The sequence below is a fragment of the Marmota flaviventris genome, chromosome 4, assembly GCF_047511675.1.
Source record: "Marmota flaviventris isolate mMarFla1 chromosome 4, mMarFla1.hap1, whole genome shotgun sequence".
NCBI lineage: Eukaryota > Metazoa > Chordata > Mammalia > Rodentia > Sciuridae > Marmota > Marmota flaviventris.
In genome coordinates this window covers 54,789,508-54,814,574 of record NC_092501.1, presented here as the reverse complement: position 1 = coordinate 54,814,574, position 25,067 = coordinate 54,789,508, and the positions used below count along the sequence as shown (strand labels likewise).

At 38.2% G+C, this 25,067-nt stretch overlaps 1 protein-coding gene and 1 non-coding gene across 2 annotated transcripts in view; both read right to left on the bottom strand.

The window, feature by feature from the left end:
* Pbld (phenazine biosynthesis like protein domain containing) overlaps positions 1-25,067 on the bottom strand; it is a 55,385-nt gene that overhangs the window by 10,673 nt on the left and 19,645 nt on the right. The window contains 3 exon segments of the mRNA XM_071611227.1: positions 1,548-1,646; positions 2,435-2,534; positions 12,977-13,115. Of these exon segments, the coding sequence (XP_071467328.1) occupies positions 1,548-1,646; positions 2,435-2,534; positions 12,977-13,060 (283 nt within the window). The 5' untranslated portion in view covers positions 13,061-13,115.
* On the bottom strand, positions 22,308-22,380 carry Trnam-cau (transfer RNA methionine (anticodon CAU)). Its single transcript has one exon. It is a non-coding gene; the product is annotated as a tRNA-Met (tRNA).

Genomic DNA, 25,067 nt, shown 5'->3' with positions numbered 1-25,067 from the left:
GTGGGACCCTGCTTTCAAAAGACTCAGTCCAACTTCATTAAACCCTTCTTTTCAAGATAGAGTTCCTACACAATATTTCAGGATGTTTGCTTTTCTTCACTCTGGTCCCCTATGCACATAAACCCAAATCATCTTCTTGTATGCTGGGTTACATGATAGAGGGCTCTTGGTCTAGCCCTTTCTGCTAAGCCTGTCCTCCCTCAGGACGCTCCAGATACTCAGATCAAATTTACTGCAGCTTTGCATTTGCTGCTGCCTCTCTATGATGCTGATCCACCCACTCCAGCTCTTTGCTCAGGAGACTTTGTCTCATTCTTCACCCCAAAGGTCTATCTCTCTAGAGGGTGCCGGTATCCAGATTCTATCTCCCACCTTGGGGCTGGGACTAGGTGAAGCAAGGAAGTCCAAGAGAGTGCCAAATTTAAGGAGGCACCTGTTCTCAGGTGCAACCTTGAAGCTTGCTTGCTTTTCCATGCCCTGACTCTGCTACCAGTAGTCTAACAGCTGACAGCTCTCAGCTGAGTCTCTCTCTGGGAATTGCCCTTAGCTGAAGAGGGGTACTTTACCCAAAGTAATGCTTCTTTTCAGGCTTGAGAGTTGGTTCACGGAGGGTAAAAAGGCCTGAACTTTTGCCTCTGTTCTGAACTTTACCAGTTGAAAAAACTTCCAGCTTCATAGCTCCTGTGGCCTGAGCCAGGTAAGTTGTGAACTGTCTGTCTTTGTTGCTACTACTTTTCAGGTCCACCCCTTCCTCTCTTCAATCCTGCTTTCTTGAGCCCAATCCTGAGCCCAAGAAAAATTCCCCTCAATTCTTCCTGAATACAAATGTCTCTCAGCCTGTTTCCTGGGAGAGTTTGCCCTGTGACATCTTCCTTTACCCTCACCATCTGAAGTAACTCCCCTAAGACCTTCCTTTCCCAGCTGCCCACTCCCAGGCTCCCTCTCTGTCACATCATCCTGTTTCTGTGTTACATTTCTTTTATTGTCTCCCCTTTCCAGGCATTTCCAGATATCTCTCTATCCCATTCCCACAAATCCCTGAGGGTTATCATGCAGTTAAGAACTGGCAGGATTAAGGGGCTGCACCATCTTAAGGTAAATGTTGATGGTCAGGACTCAGGAATCTTTAAAATTCATAGCAAAGAAATTCTTATTATAGAACAAATTTCAATGTATGTCCCAATATTTGGAACAAGGTGTGCCTTTTGGTTCCCCAGTATCATATCATGTGAGGCACTTATTCTGCCCTAGCCAATCCCCCTGCTATGTTGGTCACACACACACACAAAAAAACCAGAGATCTATTTATAATAAAATGGCTTTCCAGGGAAAACCCAAGGATGCCCACTGCATACTCATAAAGGCTAAAGTGTGATTAAAGGTTGCTTGTTTTTTCTTTTCTTTTTTTTTTCTGCACCATTGTATGAAATAAACTGCAATACCTTTATACCACTCACTTTGGTCCACTAGAAAGAGTGGATGAGAATTTTTAAAAATATATATTTGCTATAGGTAAGTGATAGGTTCATTAAAGAAATTCACATTACTTATTTTGTAAAACAGCACAGCCGAAGATGCCAGGGTGGCGTGACCACAGAGCGGGACCTCACTCGCTGGTGTGAACCACCTTAGTCCAAAGCAGGAACCTTCAGAGGAGGAAAAGTCAAACAGAGACAAGGTCATTCCTCTAAGAGAAGATTGCAAACTTTTCATTTTCTTCTTTCCTAAATACATCACTAGCATGATTAATACCAAAACTCGTGAAAGGGTGAGTGCAAGCTAGACCAGCATCCCAGGGCCCCTGGCTCTAGGTCTGGAGCTGAAACATTCAGGTTCACCAAACACCCTCCTAGTCCATTTTGTATTGCTACAATGGAATGCCATATGTTGGGTGATTTATAAAGAAGATAAATTTAATTCTTATAGTTGAGGAGGCTGGGAAGTGCAAGGTCACGGGGCCTACATCTGATAAGGGCCTTTTTGCTGCATCATCCCACAGCTGAAGGCAGACATGCAAGAAAACTCATATGCATGAGCACTTGAGCAACATGGGACCAAACTTACCTCTATAAGAAGTCCATTCTTGAGACAATGAACCCACTCTCACAATAAGACATTAATCCATCACCTCTCATTAGTCCCTACCCGCAACATTCACATTGGGAATTCAATTTCTAATACATGAATTATTGGAGATGCTGGGGTCTCATAGCTCCTTCAAGGGCCTGCCCCCAATGAGCTAACTCATCTGGGGGTGACACATTTAAGCCATAGCATACCCTTTACCCGAGATAACCAAAAGCAAATCAGAATCTTCTAGATCTACTATCTGCATACAAATAATAAATGAGAATTTCCCTTACATAAAATCATTCCCTCCCAAAAAGTAACTTCTGGTGCCATTCAAGAGGGTAAGAAAAAAATGCATATTTACTTTGTGTGAAGTTGTCTGTCGGGTTCAGTTTTTGGATAAAAGCAGTTTCAGAGAGGTTCATCTCCTGGGCAATTTTTTGATGCAAGTCTTCATCCAATTTCTTAATTAGAAACAAAAATGTTATTGAGACTCCAGAAACAGATCAGACTTCTTTGGATAGCAACTACCATTAGCTAACATAACAATTTATTAATATTAAAATATATACACTTAAAAGGAAATTCAAGTTACATGCCAAGGAATTCAAGACACTTTTACAAAGATTATTTTCTAGAAATTGATACTTGCAGTGTCCTGTGAAGAAAAATTATAAATGTGCAAAGCTAAAACAGACTGAAAACTCAACTGGCCTGGTCTATCTTTTATCAGATTAATATCTATTCTGAATTCATGTGCTCTCTTCTAAAACCAATTTCCACAAAAGGAAATTCCTCAATCTTCCATGCTAAGTTGGATACTGAAATGTTCAGTAGCTACTCTTGCCAGGTTAAACCACTCCTCCCCCCTTTTTTTCATGGGTTACTCCCTCTTGTGGGAAGGGCCTCAGGCTAGCGGTTACCTCCTCCAGGAAGCCTTTCTAGTTCTTCCCAGTACCACTCTGTTCAAAAATTTCGTCCTTGGTGTTCAGATTTCCTGTAGCTGGAGAGTTCTTGATTGTCTGCCCTTACCCACCTCACTCTAAACTCTTTAAGGGTATGGACTGTGCTACCTTGCTCTGTCTGGGTCCAAGACAATGCCTGGTACTCAACCCAGGATAGTAGGATCTCAATAAATATTTGCTGAAAGAATAAACCCATTATTTCACTGCATTTCATTAATGCTTATGGTTTGAATCTTAAATGTTCCCCAACCCACATGCTAAAGGCCTACTCATCAGTCCAATGTGCTATGGGGACATTTAAGAGGTGGGGCCTACTGGAAGGAAGTTAGCTCATTGGGGGCAGGCCCTTGAAGGGGCTATGAGACCCCAGCATCTCTCTCCCACTCCTCTCTTTCTCTGCTTCCCAGTTGCTATGAGGTGAGCAATCTTCTTTCACCATGCACTCCAGCCTTGATGTGCTATTCTGCTTCAGGACAAGCAACTATGAACTGAAACCTCTGAAACTATAAGCCAAAATAAAACTTTACTACTTCAGAGTTGTTTTATCTTGGGTATTTGGTCTCAGCAACAGAAAACTAACACATTTTAAGCCCTCAGGACAGATATTTTTATACTCTTACAGATGAAATTAAAAACATGTGGGTTGTGTATGTGTGTAAGATTGTGATATGACTAATAAATGGTACAGTGATTTAGAATATGGGCTTAAGTCTCAAAAAGGCTGGGGATATAGCTCAGTGCTAGAATGTGGGCTTAAAGCCAGGCATTGTGGCACATGCCTATAATCCCAGCTACTCAAGGGAATCACAAATTCAAGGCCAGCCTGGGCAACTTAGTAAGAACCTGCTTCAAAATGTTAACCTAGAGAGAGTTCACCAAGCATGTACAAGGTGCTGAGTTCAATCTCCAGTACAGCCAAAAAAAAAAAAAAAAATGTGGATTTTGAGCCAGCATGGTAATATGAGCCTCCCACTCCAGAGGGTGAGGTAGGAGGATCCCTTGAGTGCAGGAGTTGGAGGCCATCCTGAGCAACACAGTGAAACCTATTTGACAAAGGGGGAAAAAAAAGAAAAATGTAGGCTTTGCAAATGGAAAAAATTAGTGAATTGAGAGCAATGACATATGGTTATTTATATTCATATTCTTTTTAAAAAAGTTTTTTTTTGTAGTTGTACACGGACTGCATGCCTTTATTTTGTTTATTTTTATATGGTGCTAAGGATCAAACCCAGTGCCTCACAAATGCTAGGCAAGTGCTCTGCCACTGAACTACAGCCCCTGACCCCATAGTACCATTCTTAAAACTTTTCTGTAGGTTTTTAATTTTTCAAAATAAACTTAAAATCATAAAAATGTGGGCTTTGGAAACAGACAAAACTGTATGTATAACCTGGATCAGACTTTGTAGTAGGGTAAGAATGGACAATCTATTTAATCATACAGAGCCTCAGTTTCCACACCTGGGGGTAATAAAATAAATAAAATGGGGGTAATAGCACTTAAGTTAGTGTAGGTAATAGCACTTAAGTCAGTGTAGTCCTACAGAAAAAGAAATGGCTTAAGAAACTCATACTTATGCTGGATGTGGAGGTGCAACAAGTAAGTAATACCAAAGAGTATGTAACTGAGGTATGTAGGGGGTTTTGGGGTTTTGTTTATCTTGGGGTTTCATTTGATGCTAGGGATTGAATCCAGAGCCTTGAACATACTAAATATGTACTCTAACACTGAGCTCTATGCCTCCAGCCCTGAGATATGTAGATTTTGACAATAAATACCCTAGGACTTTAAAGATGAGGTCTTGTGGTGCACCTCTAATAAGGCAGATTTAGAAGGAAAATGTGGGCAAAGAGTTTGGTCAAGTCATGACTTCACTTGTGTTCTCTTATTAAATCAGAGATTAACATACAACACCTTTGAGTCAGGTGCAGTGGCACACACCTGTAATCCCAGTGGCTCAGAAGGCTGAGGCAGGAGGATCACAAGTTCAAAACCCAGCCTCAGCAAAAAGCTAAGCTCTAAGCAACTCAGTGAGACCCTATCTTTAAATAAAATACAAAATAGGGCTGGGGATATGGCTCAGTGGTCAAGTTCCCCTGAATTCAATCCCCAGTACCTCTCCCCCCAAAAAAGATACAACATCTTTGACACTCTAGAATTCTGTGCGCCAAAGTTAGGAAGAAATTGGATAGTTTTAATGAAGTAGAATGAGCACTGTCATACCTGTAGGCTTGAGCGAGAAGTCCCACCTGAGTAGAAGAGTGGGTGGAGCTGCTGTTTAAGTCACCAAGGCAATGATGCTAAGAATTTAACTCAGATACTTTCCACTGGTATATTGGATGTTCTCTGTGGAAGCTGACCCACCTGCCCATGCATACGACACACCTGATGAAAACTGGGAACTGTTTAGGTCCTGTAGTTCAGAGTCTACAATCACAGGCCACAATGGTGACTGAAGGGGAGATAAAGAAAAACCACTGCTACCCTAGCTTCTATACACTGGCAACTACTTTGCCTCTAGAAGAAGTGTTGACCAGAGCTGAGTGTGGTGTAATCCCAGCCACTCTGGAGGCTGATGCAGGAGGATTGCAAGTACAAGGCCAGCCTAGGCAATTTAGCAAGACCCTGTCTCAAAATTTTAAAAAGTGGTAGAGCATCCCTAGTTTCAATCCCCAGTACCACAGTGGTGGGGAGCAGAGTTGACCATCTCTGTGGCAAGGTCCTTACAAAGCCAACTGACTCTCTAGGAGGTTCTGTCAAGACTAAGGAATAAGAAACAGGTGGCGAAGGTGGGATCCCTCCTGGGCAGGGGCAGGGTTCACCCTTCCCACAAGTTGTTCCAGGAGACACACATGACTTACCCTTCCAGATACTTTTAGCAAGACTTGCAGTCAATTACAAGAGCTTGGTTGTGATTTCTAGTATCTTTTGCAGAATTAAGCCTAAAATCTTTGTCACTTCCTCCCTTTGTTAGCTGTGACTGCTTTTCTCTCATACCAAATGAGGCAGCCCCTGAAATAATGTTAAATATGGCCATGAAACTGCAAGGACAATGAAGACCAAGGACAGGTGGATGTGTAGGCAGTTGCTCTGTAAGTTTCACTATTTTTTAAATAAAATCAAGAAAATGCATGTGTTTTACCAAGAACCTGAAAGTTGCTGTAGGGGATCCCATCTCTATCAGAGGTATCCCTTTGGCATTGTAAAAAGCACATGGTACTATTAATTTTTTTTAAATCTCAAATCTAAAAAAAAAAAAAAAAAGCCAACCTTTAGCTGATTTTCCTGGATTTACCTCCAGGGCTACAGAAACCTGGCATGCCTTCCAGTTCTTTCTATTTGATCTAGCGAAATTTTCTCTCCTTATTCTTCCTTTCTTTGCCTATAGCTTCCTGTGATCTTTAGGACAAGAGTCTTGAAAAGCATTAAAGCATCCCAAATTGTAGCCAAGGTCACCATCTATTCATAATAAACTTGTGTGCAAATGGACTTGTTTTACATACTACCTAGGACACTCATTTCACTGCCCATCAACTCTGTAATTCTCTCTACCTTACCATATTGCACTGATTGCAATTTGAATTTCTGTAACTAATTTCTGTACCAGGACACTTTAAAATACACCTGCTATTTGCCTGAGCAACTGGAGATAATATAAAAAGTTTGAAAATGGCAGCCTTCAATATGTACCACAAACAACTGAACTTTCACTGGATTGCTACACTGGAACAAAAGGTCAAAATAATGTTGAATCACGAGGAGGCTTCAACTATGGGAGGCTTAGAAACAAACAGTGTATTCATCTAAATACTGAATTTTGGAGCTGTGGGTACAGTTTAGTGGTAGAGCACATACTTAGCATGCATAAGGCCTTGGGTTCTATCCCCATAACCCCCGCCAAAAAAATTGAATTTTTTTTTACCAGCAATATTTTCCATTTTAATACTCAGACTTCATTTTAAATGCTGCCTGTAATAGTTACAAACCTGGGCTGGAGATATAGCTTAGCATGCATAAGACCCTGGGTTTAATTCCCCAGTCCTGACCCCCTCCCCCAAATGACAAACTGAGAGCTATACTCTTGCTTTAGGATTCATTTCCCTTTGGCATTCTCACATGAATCAAATTTCCAAGAGCAAAAAAAGAGTGATGTTTGCTTTTCCGAGTTCCAGTGTCCACTTCCTCAGGACATTTAGGTTCTGCCATCTTATGACCCACAAGATTAATGATCAGAAAACCAGAATAAGCTTTAAAATACTCCCATCTTGTGGCAGTTTAGAAATATGGCAACCTAAATATGACAGCCCTACCTCTCTTTGCCCCTGCACTATGCTAAATAGATCCCAGCAAATGAAAGCACCTTGATGTAGACAGTTCTAAAACCACACAGAAAAAAACAGGAGATTACTTTCAGATTTCCTATAGTGAAGTCGTGTCCATACAATGCAGGATTCGCATCGTGGGCTGCCTTCGATTGTTCCTGATACTTCTTACATATGCCTACTCTCTCCAGCTCCATCACAGAACCCAAAGCTCATATCACCTTTTGTATCCCATCCACTCCACCCTAACCAGTGAGAACATAAAATCAGTAATTGTTAGTCAACAAGAACTCTTAGAACAAGGTTTTGCCTTAATTAGCTGATTGTAATATTTTCACATTCATTCTACAGATACCCACACTTACCATGGGATAGGCAGAATATGTTGGAACTAGTCAAAATGGATTAAGGTCTCATAGGATTTGCAGTCTAGTAAGGAAGACAAGCATTAAATGAATCACAAGAGAGACATAGGTCACCTCCTAGAACCACCGGGTGCTGAGAGTGGTAATTAAGAGCGCAGGTTCTGCAGTCAAGCAGACCTGGGGTGGGATTCTAAGTCAGCTACTTAGAAGTGTGACACCCTGCAAATTATTAACCTTCCTCTGCCTCTGTTCCTTGATGTGTAAAATGGGGACAAAATAAGACCTACTCCAGAGTGGTAGTGAGGTAAAGTGAGATACATGAAAAAAACAACATAATATCTGACTGAATTTGCCTGAAGTCACTGCTCCAACACAGAGGATTATATTCCAGAGGTCAGAGAAGATACATAGGAAGCAGAAATTCCCACATAAACATCTCATCCTTTGCATTATGCTCTTCCCTCAAATACGAGGCAAAGAAAAACCCTCAGTCTCCCTAGAAGAACCTTCTCTGAGCTCTTCATCTCTTCTCTGGGCATACTAATGAGATATAAGGTGGGAACACTCTAGAAACCCCAGGGGCCTCTGATCACTGTGGTCACACCTAGCCAATGATCCTTTCTCTAAGGAAGGGCACCAAGTCTGGAAATGGCCACTGCATCATAAGCTTCTCCACATGAGTTAAAGCATGGATTAAACACAGTATTGCTGAATGTCTGATTTCTCTTAACTATACAACCCCACCAAGCTGTAAACACATTTTTGGTTTTCTCTTAATTTCACCAGGGAACTTGGAGCAGCAAGCAGTTGAGGAACTAAAACTAAGCATTCCTTTGTAAAAATGTGAAGCCAATCCTGCTTGCAGGGCTAGGAGTGTAGATAAATGGTATAGCACTTGCCTAGCATGTTCATGGCCTTGGGTTTAATCCCAGAACTAAAAATAAATAAATAAATAAAACTCTTCCCTGCTATTACTGAAAATTATTGTTAGTGTTGATGAGGAAAATAGTGCATATATATGAATTCTATATTTGGTCCTCACATGGTACCCAGAGCATGGTAGACACCCACCCAATAAATGTCAGCTGAACTGGAGTAAATACATTGGACACACAACACAGTTTCTTTTCTTAAATAATTTTAACAGGAAAACTCAAGAATAAACCCCTCTTACAATAGGTATCCTCTGAGGGAACTGGGGCTGTGGCTCAGTGGTAGTGCACTTGCCTGCCATGTGTGAGGCACTGGGTTCGATTCTCAGCACTGCATATAGATGAATGAATAAAACAAAGGTCTATCAACAACTAAAAAAAAATGTATATATATATATATATATATATATATATATATATTTTTTTTTTTTTTTTTTTTTTAAAGAATAGATATCCTCTGAAACAATCAGTTTTCAACTGGGAACAATTTTGCCCTAAGGAACTATTGGCTATGTATGAAGACAGTTTTGATTGTCCTAACTGGGGAGGTACTACTCTCATCTTCTGGGAAGGATACTTCATACTATATCCTTCAGACCAAGGATACTGCTAAAAACCTTACAATGCAATAACTACCCCATACATAAAAAAGAACCATTCAAAATGTGAATAGTGTTATTGTTGAGAAACCCTGTTCTAACCCACCCACACACCACCACCACCATCATCAACAACAACCACAAAACAAAACAAAAAACCCTGAGACTTTGTTAGAATATGAGGGAGACTCAATATAGATTCCCTCTCCCGGTTGATATGTTATTTTCACTAAATATTACAGCTGATTTACCCAAAAATAAACAAAATACCACTCATTATCACTACCGGACTAAATTCCGGTATTAGTCGTGGGTCTCAGTAATTTTTTACATAGTTGTCATATAATGTATCCACCTTATTATTACATTATTTCTATATATATTTTCCATTTGGCCCTTATTGTCAAACACTGTAAGGTATTTGAGAACGCCATCAACTTTTTAAAGTGTTATTTTTTTTTCAAATATCTCTTCCTTTTTCCACTTAGCTCTTGATCTCTGTGTTTTCACCTATTGTACAATCTTAAAGTGAAAGAATATCCTTGTGAAATTTTTAAAATGGAGTTATCTTGAAAACGAAAAACCTTTAGAATATTATAGAAACCCTTGGAACTTCATTTCTCAAAATTTTTTTACCTTCGTTGGGCATGGTGACGCACACCTATAATGCTAGTGATTTATGATGCTAAGGTAGAAGCATCACAAGTTTGAGGTCAGCCTTGGCAACTTTATGAGACGATCTCAAAATTTTTTAAAATTTTAAAGGAATAGAGATGTAGCTCAGAGTTACAGTGCCCCTGGATTCAATCCCTCGTTTTTGAATACTTGATAAAAGATTGTTGGTCAAATTTTAAATAAGTTAAAATATAACTGTACAAAACACAACAAAAATTCTATTGAAGCCCTGCACTTAAATTCTCAAGTATTTCTGTCCTCCATAAAACCCAACATTGTTCAATCCTCCAAGTCCCTACTATACTTGCTACCTTTAGGTCTTTTAGCCTCTGTGGTGATTACTGAATAAGGATGAGATATCCATATCTATTTCTATCATTAGACTTTGTGTACTTACAGATCTGATCTACTTGTTAATCTTTATAACCCTGACCCCTAGCCCAGAGTGGCTTGTGGTAGATATTGATAAATATTTGTAGAATGCATTAAGGTAAGCTGACTGCCTTTGGAATTGTAATCAATATTATAAGGTTTAGCATTTATTTATCTTTGATATTTTCCTGTGTTCACTTGCATTTTCTCTAAGTGTTTTGGGTATGCACCATATCCAGAATTCAAGGATCATGTTTGTCACTTTTATTATAATTTTTATTGATTGTGAATTAGAAAATGCTATGTCAGCCTCCAGGAAGACAAGGTTCTCATGTCCAATGAAGAGTGAAAAAACATGATTAAGAAGCTTAACAAAATAATCTTTAGATACCTATTCAGGTGACCCTGACAGTCAATCAAATTAGCTAGTCTTATAGGTCCAAGGCCAAAAAGAAGTGAATAATTAGAAGATTGAGAGCTTCCCTGAGTCATGGACTTCCTATCTTTTTCCTCCTTTCATTTTTACTGAACTGTTAAGAACTTCACTTAAATTTTTATTGATAGTTTTTCCAAATATATAAATAACATACAAATATATTTTAATGGATAGATAGAAATAGGTCCTTTAGATCTGATGTTTAGTAAGAGTTCTGAAGATAAAAGGAGTAATTTGGGGAATAATGCCAATTTTTATTATCTGGTAAAAACTAAATATATAAATCACTCAAAACTATATTCAGAATTCTTCAATAATATTCCATGGGAAGATGGGACAAATATATTAAGACTCTTGACAAGCATTTATAGTCAATTCCACAATTCCTTGACAGGAAGTTATGTTTTCCAGATTGTTCCTAATGAAAGTTCACGATTTGGAATCTGGTTAATAATCCTCTCACTAATCTCCCCACACTCTTGTGTTACTGGATAAAGTCTATTGACTTATTACCTTCTCAGCTGCAAGGCTGCATAAGGAATGCACAGGTAGGGCAAGGTAAGGACACTTGATCACATTTTCCTTCTCCACTGAGGGAGAAAGAAGTGTTCCAAGGACTCAATCAACAATATTGACCAATTTCAGTCAAACCTCAGCAGTTTTTCAACTTGATTACACACAGGAATCACTTGGGGAGCTTTGAAAAACAGGGCTGCTTGGGTCTCACCTCCAAGGAATTTGTTGCAGTTGGTCCAGGGATAGGAATCTATAGTTTCTTTCTTTTTTTTTTTTTCGGTTGTAGTTGGACACAATACCTTTATTTTTATTTGTTTTATTTTTATGTGGTGCTAAGGATCGAACCCAGAGCCTCACATATGTGAGGCGAGAGCTCTACTGAGCCTCAGCCCCAGGAATCAATAGTTTCTTATGTAACAAACAGATTCACTGCAAAAGCCCCAGTGCACAATTTGCCCAATTTATATGACTTATTTAAGATCATCTGTTTCTTACTACCCCCCCAAAATTACAAAGTCAAGAATATTTAACTATTCCATTAACACTTATCCTAACCCAAAAGTTGTGTTTGTTTGTTTGTTTTTGTTTTGGGCAGTCCTGGGGACTGAACCCAGGGGTACTCTACCACAAAGCTACATCCCCAGCCCTTTTTATTTTATCGTGAGACAGGGTCTCACTAATTTGCTGAAACTGGCCTCCAACTTGTTATCCTCCTGCCTCAGCCTCCAAAGTAGCTGGAATTACAGGAATGTGCCATCACATCTGGCTTCAAAAAGTTATTTTAAAAATAAGACTTTTGGTAAGCTAAGTTCTGTACATTCAGAGCTTGGTTCTTTCTACCTCTCTACCTACTTAATTCCTTACAAAATGTCTCATTTTCTTGGTCCTGAAAAGAATTTCTAAATGTCTAAGCTAGAAGTAAGGTTAAAAATATTCAGTCTTAGTTATGACAAATCTATTATCAGACACATTTAATCACATAAAACTGATTCAATTTCTAATTTCATTCCCCTCAACATTTGGTGCTAACTAAATGGAACCCTGATGGCTAATGGAAGACCACATTCTTGTTGTTGTTGTTGTTTTGTAGTACTAAGGATTAAACCCAGAGCCTCATGCATGCTAGGCAAGTGCTCTACCACTAAACTACATTCCTAGTCACCCCCTACTCCCCCAACCTCCCTTTTTTTGAGACAAATTCTTGCTGAATTGCCCAGGTTGGCCTGAAACATGTGATTCTCCTGCCTTAGCCTTTTGAGTAGCTGGGATTACAGGCTGCGCCAGTGTACCTAGCTAGTTCTTTTTAAATTGACTCTAGATTCTCTTTATATGAATCTTCACTTCTCTGAAATCAGCCTAGGTATAAGCATTCTCGTCACATAATCTGGTCATAATAAACTTGACAACATGAATACCACTGATATCATGTCAAAAGAACACAAAAACCAAAGAAGTAAACAGCAGGGCAGAGTCTCCTTTTTTTTTTTTTTTTTTTTGGTACCTGGAATTTAACCACAGAGCCACATCCCCAATCTTTTTTATTTTGAGACAGGGTCTCACTGAGTTGCTTAGGGCCTTGCTAAGTTGTTGAGGCTGGCTTTGAACTTGTGATCCTCCTACCTCAGCCTCAGGTACTACCGCACCTGGCTTTTTTTTTAAAGAAGTAATTGGTTCTATAGGAATCTATAAAGTTCAAGTACTGCACTTGAAAATCAAGTACTTACATTTTCTAGGAGGCAAACAGCAGCAGGATTCCCACGAAATGCTCTTACTGTGAATGCATCTACTACGAAAATCGGGAGCTTCATTTTTCTTGCAAGTTGTTTTGCAAGGTCTCAGAGTTGCCCGTAGCTTTCCTTACTTCTTGTTATTGCAAAAAAAACCCAAAAAGTTAATGTTTTACTCGGTGTATAGAAGCAACTAACAGTTTCCTGATAAAAAGTCAAGCAATTCAGCTGGGGCTGTAGCTCAGTGGCAAAGCATTTGCCCAGAATGTGTGAGGCACTGGGTTCAATCCTTAGCACCACATAAAAATAAACAAATAAAATAAAGACATTCTGTCCATCTATAACTACCAAAAAAAAAAAAAAAAAAAACCCTTAAAAAAAGTCAAGCAATTATTCTAACATATTTTCATTTAAAGATCTGCTAAGTTTTTGAGCTACTATATTGAATTTGTTTAAAAATATTTAGCTAAATGGAAATTATATTGTGTGCATGTGCAAATATGTAACAACAAATTCCATCAATATGTACAACAATAATGCACCAACAAAAAAATATAGAAAAAAATCAGTTTATGGGGTTGGGGTTGTGGCTCAATGGTAGAGTGCTCACCTAGCATGCACTAGGCACTGGGTTCAATCCTCAGCACCACATAAATGTAAAATAAAGATATTTTTTTAAAAAATCAGTTTAAAATCAGGCATGTAAAGAAGCAGGAAAATTTGGTTTTATTTCAAAAATCAAAATTTCATTTTAATTTGATGAAAGTATAAACTTACCAGTTCCAAGAATCTTTTTTAAAAACTTCTAAGTTAATTCTTAAATTATTTTTTAAGCTTAAATGAAGTTTTGGAACTTTTCAATGTGAATGATATGCTTAAGGAATGATAAAATTAAGGAAAAAAATCAGCATTTTCGACACACCACATTTATGAAATTATTTAAAACTCAAAATGAATTATGATTAAAAGATAATTGCGATTATTTTATTTTCCATTAGATAATATTTTCAAATAAGATATCTTCGTTATCCTTAATAAAAGTCTGCTTGCTACTAGAAAAAAAATATTGGCTAAGTGGAATATTGTTCAAATTTGTATTAGCTTTTCATATCACAAATAGAACTTAGAAGAATAATCATATTCTTTCTTCGAGTGGCCCAAACTAGCTCAGGTTATGTTTTTGTTTGTTTGTTTAGTTGTAGATGGACACAATACCTTTATTTTATTTTTTTTACGTGGTGCCAGGGATCGAACCCAGTACCTCATGCATGCTAGGCAAGTGCTCTACCACTGATCCACAACCCCAGCCCTCAGGCTATGTTTTAATAAAATGCTTGAAATATCCAAGAGACACATGTGTCACTTACAGTCTCCCAATGAAGATTACTTTCTTTTAAAAGAATACATTTTTTTCTAGTTATAAAAAATATGCTCATTCTAAAAATCTTGGACAATAAAAAACTGATCTATAATCATACAAATCAGAAACAACATTATTAATGTTTTAGATATATAGTTTTTAATCAGAAAATTTTAACCTACTTAACAGTGTAGCATGAGTATTTTCCAACGACAACAACAGCTTTAAAAATATCATTTTAATATATTTACAGCAGGCTTATGGGTATAAGCTATTTAGCCATTTCCCTTTCAGTGAATTTTTAAGTTGTTTCTAATTTTTCACTTAAAGATGATGTGGTAAACAAACTTGATGAATGCAAACCTTGGTCTGTATGTCTGATTCTTCAATTATAATAGATTACTAAAGGTAAAAATTATCTGGGTCAAATAGACACTTAAATTTATCTTCAGGTGTGTGCTAGATTTATCTTTGGCTCAATGCCAGAGCACTTGCCTAGAATGAATAAGACCCTGTTTGGCCCCAAACATATCAATTTAGACAAAACATGAGTGTCCTATCATTACTAATCTGGTAGATCAAAAATAATACCTTTGGAATGGGCTGTGATTGTGGATCAGCAGTAGAGTGCTCGCCTCGCACGGGCAGGACCCGGGTTTGATCCTCAGCACCACATAAAAATAAAGGCATTGTGTTGTGTCTATCTACACCTAAAAATAAATAAATATCTTAAAAAATAAAAAATAATATCTTGGACTTTCATTTGCATTTTGGGATTATTCTAGCCAGATAGTAAACAACATGAAGTCAGATCTTTTCTTGCTTTTCTTCATGGCTTATAATCTCAGCTCCTAGAACAATGCCTGACACCCAATAAATATTTATTGAAGTAATTATTTAAGTAAGTAGTATACTGAGCATACATCAAAACTGAATTTTGATATATTGGCTGAGAAATGCGAGGATTTCTCATCATGGTGCCATCTGCCCGACAACATTTCCATTTCAGGAGCATCGCCATTATCAACAGTACAATATGATCTGCTTACGAAATTATTTGTTAATTTTACTATAGATTGCCTTTATTATTTTAGATCATTTCAGTAGAGAACAGAAATAAAGTTCTGATAATGAAAAGTAGTTTTCATAAATTGAACAGGATTGATACCATTATGAAAATCAGAGGTATGTCAAGAACATGTTTTTAACTTGATTGGAATTCAGCCTCATTGGTCTCAGCTGAAAAATACTAAAACTTAAAATACTAGATACTAGGTAAGGAAGAAAGAGTATGGGATTTTGATGATATAGTTAACCTGCTAGGTAAACATTAGAAGCTCCCACCTCCAAGCTTCTTGTTTAGTAAATAATAAATGTCCTGAAGTTTCAAACCATTGTTAGTCCATGTGGTAGCCAGAATAGGGGTCCCCAAAGATGTCCACACCTTAATTCCCAGAATCTGAGTTGTAACTGGGTTTAAAGTTGCTTATCAAGTGATCTTAAAATGAGAAGATTATGGCAGATTATCAAGGTGGGCTGATAGAAGACAGAGGCATAAAAGTCCAAGTCAGAAAGAGATTTGAAGATGCTACTGCTAGCTTTAAAAATAGAGAAGGAATCCCAGCGGCTCAGGAGGATCGTGAGTTCAAAGCCAGCCTCAGCAATAGTGAGGCGCTAAGCAATTCAGTGACACTGTCTTTAAATAAAATACAAAATAGGGCTGGGGTTGTGGCTCAGTGGTTGAGTGCCCCACAGTTCAATGCCTGGTACCACCTTCCCCCCTCCCCCCTCCAAAAAAAAAGAAGAAGGAGTAAGGTATAGTGGGGCACACCTATAATCCTGGCTACTTGAGCAGTTGAGACAGGATGATCTCAAATTCAAGGCCAGGCTTAGCAATTAGCAAAACGCTGTCTCAATTTTTAAAATAAAAAGAGTTGAGAATGTAGCTCAGTGGTAGAGTATCTCTGGTTTCAATCCCTAGTACCACCACCACCAAAAAAAAAAAAAAGAGGAATGTTATGGTTTGGATATGAGGTATTCCCCAATAAGGCCTGTAATAGACAATGCAGAATTTTCAGAGGTTAAATGATTTATTATGAGACCTATAGCCTAGTCAGTGGACTATTCCATTTGATGAATTAATAATCTGTATGGGTTACTGGGTGGTAACTATAGACAGGTGGTGTGTGGCTGGAGGAAGCAGGTCACTGGGAGCATGCCCTTAAGGATTATATATCTTGTCCCTGGCTCCTCTCGCTCTCTCTCAGCTTCTTATGAGCTGAGCTGAGAAGCCATGAGCTGAGAAGCTTTCCTTCACAACACCTTTTCACAGGATGTTCTGCCTTACTTCAAGCCTAGAGCAATAGAATTGGCCAACTGTGGCCTAAGACCTCTAAAACCATGAGCCCCCAAACACTTTTCTTCCTCTAAGTTATTCTTGTCAGGTATTTTGGTCACAGTGACAAAAAAGCTGACTAACACAAGGAAGGAGCCACAAACTAAAGAATATGAGTGGCCTTTAGGAGTTAGAAATGTTTTGGAAGGAAACAAATTCTTATTGGGTATGGTGGTGCCTACCTGTAATACCAGCTATTTGGGAAGCTAAGGCAGGAGGATAGTATGTCTGAGGCCAGCCACAGCAACTTACTGAGAACTTGTTTCAAAATTTAAACAGAGCTGGAGGTGGTGCTTAGTGGTAGAGCACCTTGGTTTCAATCCCCAGTACTGTGAACAATAACAACAAAAAATTCTCTCTCAGTGCTCCAGAAGAAAAAAAAAAATTTAGTAATCAGCTCAGAATGCTATAACCATAGACTCAGTGGTTTAAACAACAGGAATTTATTTTCTCATAGTTCGGAGGCTGGGAATTCTAAGATCAAGGCGCTGACCAATTCAGTTCCTGTGGAGGGCTCTGTTACTGGCTTGTAGAGAACCATCTTCTTGCTATATTGCTGTGTACTCACATGGTCATAGGGCAGGGACAAGGAGCAAGTTCTTAGTAGGGCACTAATTCTATTATAAGGACCCTACACTCATAACCTCATCTAATCCCAATACCCTTCCAAAGAATCCCATCTACAAATATCATAACACTCTGGGTAAAGCATCAACACATGAATTTTTTTTTTCGGGGGGGGGGGGGTACAGGGGACACAATTTCATCCATATCAGCAGCCTTGCCAACTCTTTGAGTTTGAGATCCTTCTTACTTCCCCTTTCAATATAGAGGGGAAACACACACACACGCACACACACAAACAAAACTCCAATTTAGTCTTTCCTATGACATACCCACAACACAGACCACCTCCTTGATCCCAAAATGTATGGGAATGCCTCTCGACTAGCAAGCAAGCAACAAATCTGTACTGGACACAAACTAGATGTCCTCTAACTTAATTGAATTTTGACAATATATACCCAAAAGTAGCATCAGCCGACAGGTTGAGACCCCAGACCCACCAGATTCCCCCCACTTTAGACTCCAGTCACAAGTCCATTCCTCTGGAACTTTTGACCAACCAGCTACCAACTAGGGTTCCTACAAACCCCTCCTTTAGTTTAATTAATATACTAAAGCAGCTCACAGTACTCAGGGAAACACTACACTTACATTTTACTGGTTTATCAAAGGGATATTTTAAAGAATAGCAATGAAGAGATGTACAGGATGCAATACAGGAGAAAGGGCCTAGAGCTTCTTCCATATCTGTTCTGTATGAAAGAAAGAAGCTCCCTGAACACTATCATTTTAGGTTTTCAATTATTGCATGAGCATGGTTGGAACATGAGTAAACATGTAGAACTGTGATTGGACAAAAGGACATAATTTAATGCTGATTCAATGGAGTGGGGAAAACCTACAAGTTCTGTCTGTTGAGAGCCTTCATGGACTCTATATGTCACATTCCTTCATTCCAGTATTGGTTAGGACCACTTCTGAGATGGAAAGCACAGACCTACTACCCAACAAGGTAAATCAGAGAATTTCTTTATGTCTAGTTCCAAGACAGAAAGGCAGGGGAAAATTATATTTTTCCTTTTGATGACTCACCACAGGAAAGAGAAATTCTAGTTTCTATGACCTGTTTAAGAAGAAAAAGGAGCAGGTAAAGGAGGACACGAGAAGATCAGAAACAGAATTTTGCACAAAGGGCCCCAATGCTATAACAAAAGATATCTTTTATTTTATCTTTATCATTCTAAAGCTGTTTCAAAGCTGCTTAAGGAACCAAAGATAAAAGGCCAAATACTTAAACCTTAGTTTTCTAGTCATTTAGGAAATAACAAGAGCTATGGGAGTTATGAGCAGCAGCCATGGATGAAAACAAAACAAATATATAACATACCTCCAGAACTGTAACATAAAAACTTTATGTTAAGCCACTGTTTATGTGATCATTTGTCACAGCAGCAATAGGCAACTAATATAGTCCAGAATTTTCTTACTTGCAGCCCAACACAATTCTAATTGCTGCATAAATCTCCAAGAACAATAGTAATCATAATACTTATTATGTGCTATGTATGATTCTAAGAGCATTTAATCTTCATAGAACTGCCATGAGATAAATGGATGAATAACTAGGGCTCAGAAAAGTTGCCCAAGGTCACACCTAGAGACAATGCCTAAATTTGAACTCAAATAGTCTAAGTCCAGAGACTATGTTCTTAACCACATCTTATGCCTTATATATTCAAGGTCAAAACAGGAAAAACCCTCACTTAAGGAACTAAAATCTTAGTCCATGGAAATTTTGAATTATCACTGCACAATATGGTTTGGATAAATGTCCCCCAATGACTCATGTGTTAAAGGCTTAGTGGTGCCTTTGCATGTGGTGCTATTGGGAAGTGATGGGTTAGGTGATTAGGATTATGCCCTTGAAGGGGATATTGGGAACTTGGTCCCTTCCTGTCTCTCTTTGCTTCCCAGCTGCCATGTACTCTTTCAGTTTAAATCTTTCCTTTCTCCTAAGCTTAGTAAAGAAAGGGTGGCAAGAGGGGTTGGGGTTGTGGCTCACCGATAGACCGCTTGCCTCACATGTATGAGGCACTGGGTTCAATCCTCAGCACCACATAAACATAAATAAACGAAATAAAGGTATTGTGTCCATCTACAACTAAAATATTTTTTTAAAAAAAATAAAGGGTGGAAAGAATATAGAGAGAACAGAAATTAAGAATACAGAGAATTGAGCGGGGTGTGGTAGTGCGTGCCTGTAATCCCAGTAGCTCGGGAGGCTGAGGCAGAAGGATCTCGAGTTCAAAACCAGCCTCACAAAAAGCGAGGTGCTAAGCAACTCAGTGAGACCCTATCTCTAAATAAAATACAACAGGGCTGGGGATGTGGCTCAGGGGTTGAGTGCCCCTGAGTTCAATCCTTAGTACCTCTCCCCACCAAAAAAAGATACTCAAGAATACTAAGGGCATGTGGATGATCAATGTCTATTATTTGCATATACAAATATGCCATGATGAAATCTATTGTTCTACAACTGAAATGCACTAAAACAACAACAAAAAGAACCAAGGGACCTGGTACAAAAAAATTAGAAAACTGTATTGTCTTGTGTATAAAAAATGAAAAAGATTTTTATATGATTAAATGAAAGGAGTTGGTGACCAAGTGTAAGATTCTAAGTATTTTTATTTGGTTCCAGAAGCACACTTTGGCATGCATCAGAACGAGATTGCTGAACTCTATGCCCAGAACTTCTGACTTTGTAGTCTTCAGGTACGGAGCTCCAGTGGCGCAATCGGTTAGCGCGCGGTACTTATAAGTTGTAGTCTTCAGGTGGGGTTCAAGAATTTACATTTCTTTTTTTTTTTTTTTAATATTTATTTTTCAATTCTCGGCGGACACAACATCTTTGTTGGTATGTGGTGCTGAGGATCGAACCCGGGCCGCAGGCATGCCGGGAGAGCGCACTACGGCTTGAGCCACATCCCCAGCCCAAGAATTTACATTTCTAACAAGCTCCCAGGTAACACTGATGCTGTACTTGGAAAAACACTAGAGAAAGAGCATGAAATTTCCAACACCATAAAAGTATAAAAATATTTTTCTAAAATATATTAATTTTAATTTGTACGCTCAGCCAAATCATTAGTCAATTAATGTCCTTGTTTGTACTCTATGGTGACAGATTATGCTTAAGGTAGAAGTCACATTAATGATTTCATTTTCAAAAATTACTGCATATTTGCTAAATGCCAGTACATGTTAGATTTGGGGAATAAAATGATAAATAAATCCTATTGCTCTCTCAAATTAATCACAGCCAGTGGGGTGGGCCAACATAAAAATTATAATATATGAGAAAAAAATATAGAGATAAAATACTCAGGAACACAATGAGAGAACAATAAATCTGCCCAGGAGATGGTCAGAGGGAGCTCCAGAGGTGCAGGGTATCAAAGAACAAAATTAAAACAATTTATTTAAAGATCTTAATTGACTTTATTTTACGATTCTAGAATTGGATAACATTTCATTCCATAAAATAGAGTAAGCATTCCAATGGACTGAGTAGAAAATGTTGTTTTGATTCTGGTTATTGTTGTATTTTTAGAGATTGGATTTACAGACAGAAAAGGCCTGAAAAAAGCAAAAACAAAGACAAAAAGTGCATGGGTCATTTCAAAGTTACTTTCCTTCTAAGGTAGGGACAGGGAGAAAGAAAAGTACAAAACAACTGATTGGTTAACATCAGAAAACTTCAGGTTACTTTTTGTAAGAATTAAAGGGTATAAGGATTAAAGCAGAGGAAATTTCACTGTTGCATAGATTGGTCTGTTTGGAAAATCTGGCTTTCATTCTCCTAATTTCTGGGACCATCAGATAACAACTTTGTGACACTGGCACTACAGTATGGGCCATCCAATTTGATTTTTAATTGGACCTATTGGGGTCTCGTGCAAGTCCAAAATAATGGCCTTCTTTAACAGGTGATATTAAATTGGATCCACAAACATACAAAAAAATAAGTGCTCATCTGGGCTGGGGATATATCTCAGTTGGGAAAGTGCTTGCTCCCACAACAGGGACCTGAGTTCAATCTCCAGTACCATAAAGAAAAAAAAAAAAAAAAAAACTGTTCATCAGAAGTGGAAATGGGCATGTTAGGTAGAGTGCATGTCCTATTCATAGGACAATCAGTGGGATACAAAAATAGAGGGGAGAAAGGATACGAAGGAATGGTGATAAGGGTACAAAGACCTGCTGGAGCCAATGTTAATAATTTGCTCTTCATCTTTGCAGGTTCAGAAATCCAAAGTTCAGTTCAAGAGCTACTGTGTGTCAGGCTCCAATGCTGTGCTCCTGGGGACAGGAAAGAGGCTCATGAAAGAACCACACTGGTCTTCCCTGGGCATCTATGCTGGAATTTATTTCTGAGAACCTCAATTTCTTTCTTTCTCTCTCCCCTCCCCCAATAATAAATTTTTAATTTCATATCTGTAAAGAAAAGTCAGCCTTACCCTCCCCCTAAGTTACTGAGAGAGAAAAAGAATTTTAAAGAATTTAACTTTTTTTAAAATTTGTTTTTTATGTGGTGCTGAGGATTGAAACTAGTACCTCAACCATGCTAAGCAAGCACTCTACCACTATACCACTATACCATTGAGGCAGTAAAGTTTAATTCACTTGCTTTCTTTGCCCAACAAGTGAGTGAGTTTGCACAAATTTGGGCATACTGGTCAAACTAATGGCTATTTCTGAGGCACAGCTGTCAGGCAGAGCTCTCTCAATGGATTTTAAAATGATCCAAATAATTTAAATGATTTTTCTTTAGTTTCACTCACATTCCATTTGGACACCTATAGTGGTTTTCTATGTCCCTTAATAATGTTGAACAAATATGCTTTATTATTCCTGACAGTACAAGCTCATAAATCTATTCATGACTTCTCAAACATTCTCAATGTTTTTTTTTGTTTGTTTGTTTGTTTGTTTTTTTGCGGAGTTGGGGGTGCTGGGGATTGAACCCAGGACCTTGTACATATGAGGCAGGCATTCTACCAACTGAGCTACATCCCCAGCCCCTCAAACATTCTCATCTTTTTTATTAATTTTTTTAAGTTGTAGATGTACACAATACCTTTATTTTATTTATTTATCTTTATGTGGTGCTGAGGATTGAACCCAGTGCTTCACACATGTGAGACTAGTGCTCTACCACTGAACCACAATACTAGCCCCTCTCATCTCTTCATTTAAACTCTGTTTTTATAAGTTGGTTATTAATCACCACTTTATTTTTTTAATATTTATTTATTTTTAGTTGGACACAATACCTTTATTTTGTTTATTTACCTTTATGTGGTGCTGAGAATCCAACCCAGGGCCCCACATGTGCTACGCAAGCGCTTCACCACTGAGCCACAACCCCAGCCCTTAATCACCACTTTAGTATATGAATATAACCTCCTTCATAAACAGTAAAATAGTATAAAAAGTTTAAGTTCTCTTTGACAATTCCCTGCCTTACCTTCCCCAGGAGAGTCTGTGTGGAACAGTCTACCTCTGAGCTACATGCCCAGCCCTTTTATTTTATTTTTTATTTTGAGACAGGGTAACATTAAGCTGCCCATGCTAACCTCAATTTAACCATTCTCCTGAGAGCTGAGATCATGGGTATGTCCAATTGCACTGGGCCATGTGGTTTGTTTTTGAAAACACTGTAGATGCTTCCTTCTATTCTAATTTTGGTTTCATTTACCATGTAAATGTAGGGAAATCATAAACTCATCTTGTCCAAATAGCTTAGTCATTAAACCTTCCCAGGGGTGTACCTGGGAACTCTGACGCTTATTTGTCCTTTTCTAATAGCCTTAGTTTGTTCAAGGCGTCCTTTGAGTACAGATAACAGAAAGTTGACTCCTGTTTATTCTGTAGCTGTTAGCATATAAGAATCTACTTGGTTTTCACATTTTTGTTTTTTGTTTTATGATACATGAGATTGAACTCAGGGGAACTTGATCACTGAGCTACATCCCCAGAACTTTTTATTTTTCATTAATTTGAGACAGGGGCTTACTAAGTTGCTGAACCTGTGATCCTCCTGCCTCAGCCTCCTAGGTTGCTGAGATTACAGGCTGTACCACCACACCCAGCTTAGTGTTTCCTTAATTAATGAACACCAATTTCCTTCTTTGAAATTGTAAATATTTAATAAGAGAGTTTAGCACTCATAGCATACATAAATACTATCTGCTTTTCTTTCAGTTGGTAAAAACAAAGTCAATAAAAAAGAATTATAAATTTTAAGTAAAATATGTTTTAACTCAAAATTTGGAATAAAATTAATTTTAAAATTAGATTCATTTAGCTACTAATGTGTGTGTGGAAGAAGATATATATGTATAACAACTTAAAGGAATGTAACGATGTGTAATAACATGGAATGTGCCTACCATATATTGTTATATATGTATAACAACAATATACGGTAGGCATATTCCATGTTATTACACAAAGTTATATTCCTTATTCCTTAAGAGTACACAACTCATTCTTTTCAACATTCACATAATTTTTCATAGTCATTTTTGTATGATTTCAGATATGGCCAATTTGGTGGGGGGGGGGGAAAGCTCAAAAAAGGAGAATTATAAAAGTAGCTGATTTTGCACCTCCTGAACCCAAAGCTAGCCCTGAACAAAAATGAAGTAACTGAAATTTGCCATTAGTTTAGTTTTTGTTTGTTTGTTCTTGTGGTGCTAGGGATTGAACAAGGACCTTGCACATCCTAGGCAAGTGCTCTACCACTGAGCTACTTTCCCAGTCCTAGATTCTTTTTATTTTTTTCCCTTTTTATCGTAAACTTTTCCCCCATTCCCTTCTTAAAACAAAGTTCCTTAAGGTTTATTCCAGGAATGCAATAGTGTTCAATATTAGAATATCCATTAATGTAGTTCATAATGTTAATATATTTAAGGAAAATGTTTATTCATAAAATGTGTGGGCTGGGGTATAGCTCAGTGGTTGAGAACTTGCCTAGCTAACATGGGGAAGGCTGTGGATTTGATCTCCAGCACTTGAGGGGCAGGGGAAGCATGACTCTCAATAAGATCAGTGAGCTCTGCGGCATTTTAAGTTGCCCTATCTCATCCTCTCTCCCCAGCTTCATGGGTCACCTTGGAAACTACCATCCTGGAATTGCCCAACAACCAATTGCAAAAGAAAAGATATGGTTGAAGTTTCTTGAAAGCCCCATTCATAAATAATTATCATTATTTTACCTGAGATCTCCTTGGTAGAGCCCAATAACAACCCTTGTCTTTATTGACCTGATTCAGAGTTCACCTGGTACAAAAAGCCTTTTTTCCAGGGTTATTTGTAAAAAACAATCAGCAACAATTCTTTAATAACATCATGTCAGCCTGAGTCAGTGGATAACAACTGGGACAAACTACAGGCCTAATGAATAGCAGGGGAATGTGATATCCAGAAGGGGTTTTAAAAAGGGGTTTTAAAAAGCTTTGACACGGGCTGGGGGTGTGGCTCAGCGGTAGCATACTTGCCTGACATATGAGGCACTGGGTTCAATTCTCAGCACTGCATATAAATAAAGTGTCCATTGACAACTAAAAAAAAATTTTTTTAAAAGCTCTGGTGGGGGGATGGGGTCAGGAAAGATGGTGGAATGAGATGGACATCATTATTCTAGGTAGGACTGCACATATGGCGTGACGCTACATCTTGTACAACCAGAGAAATGAAAA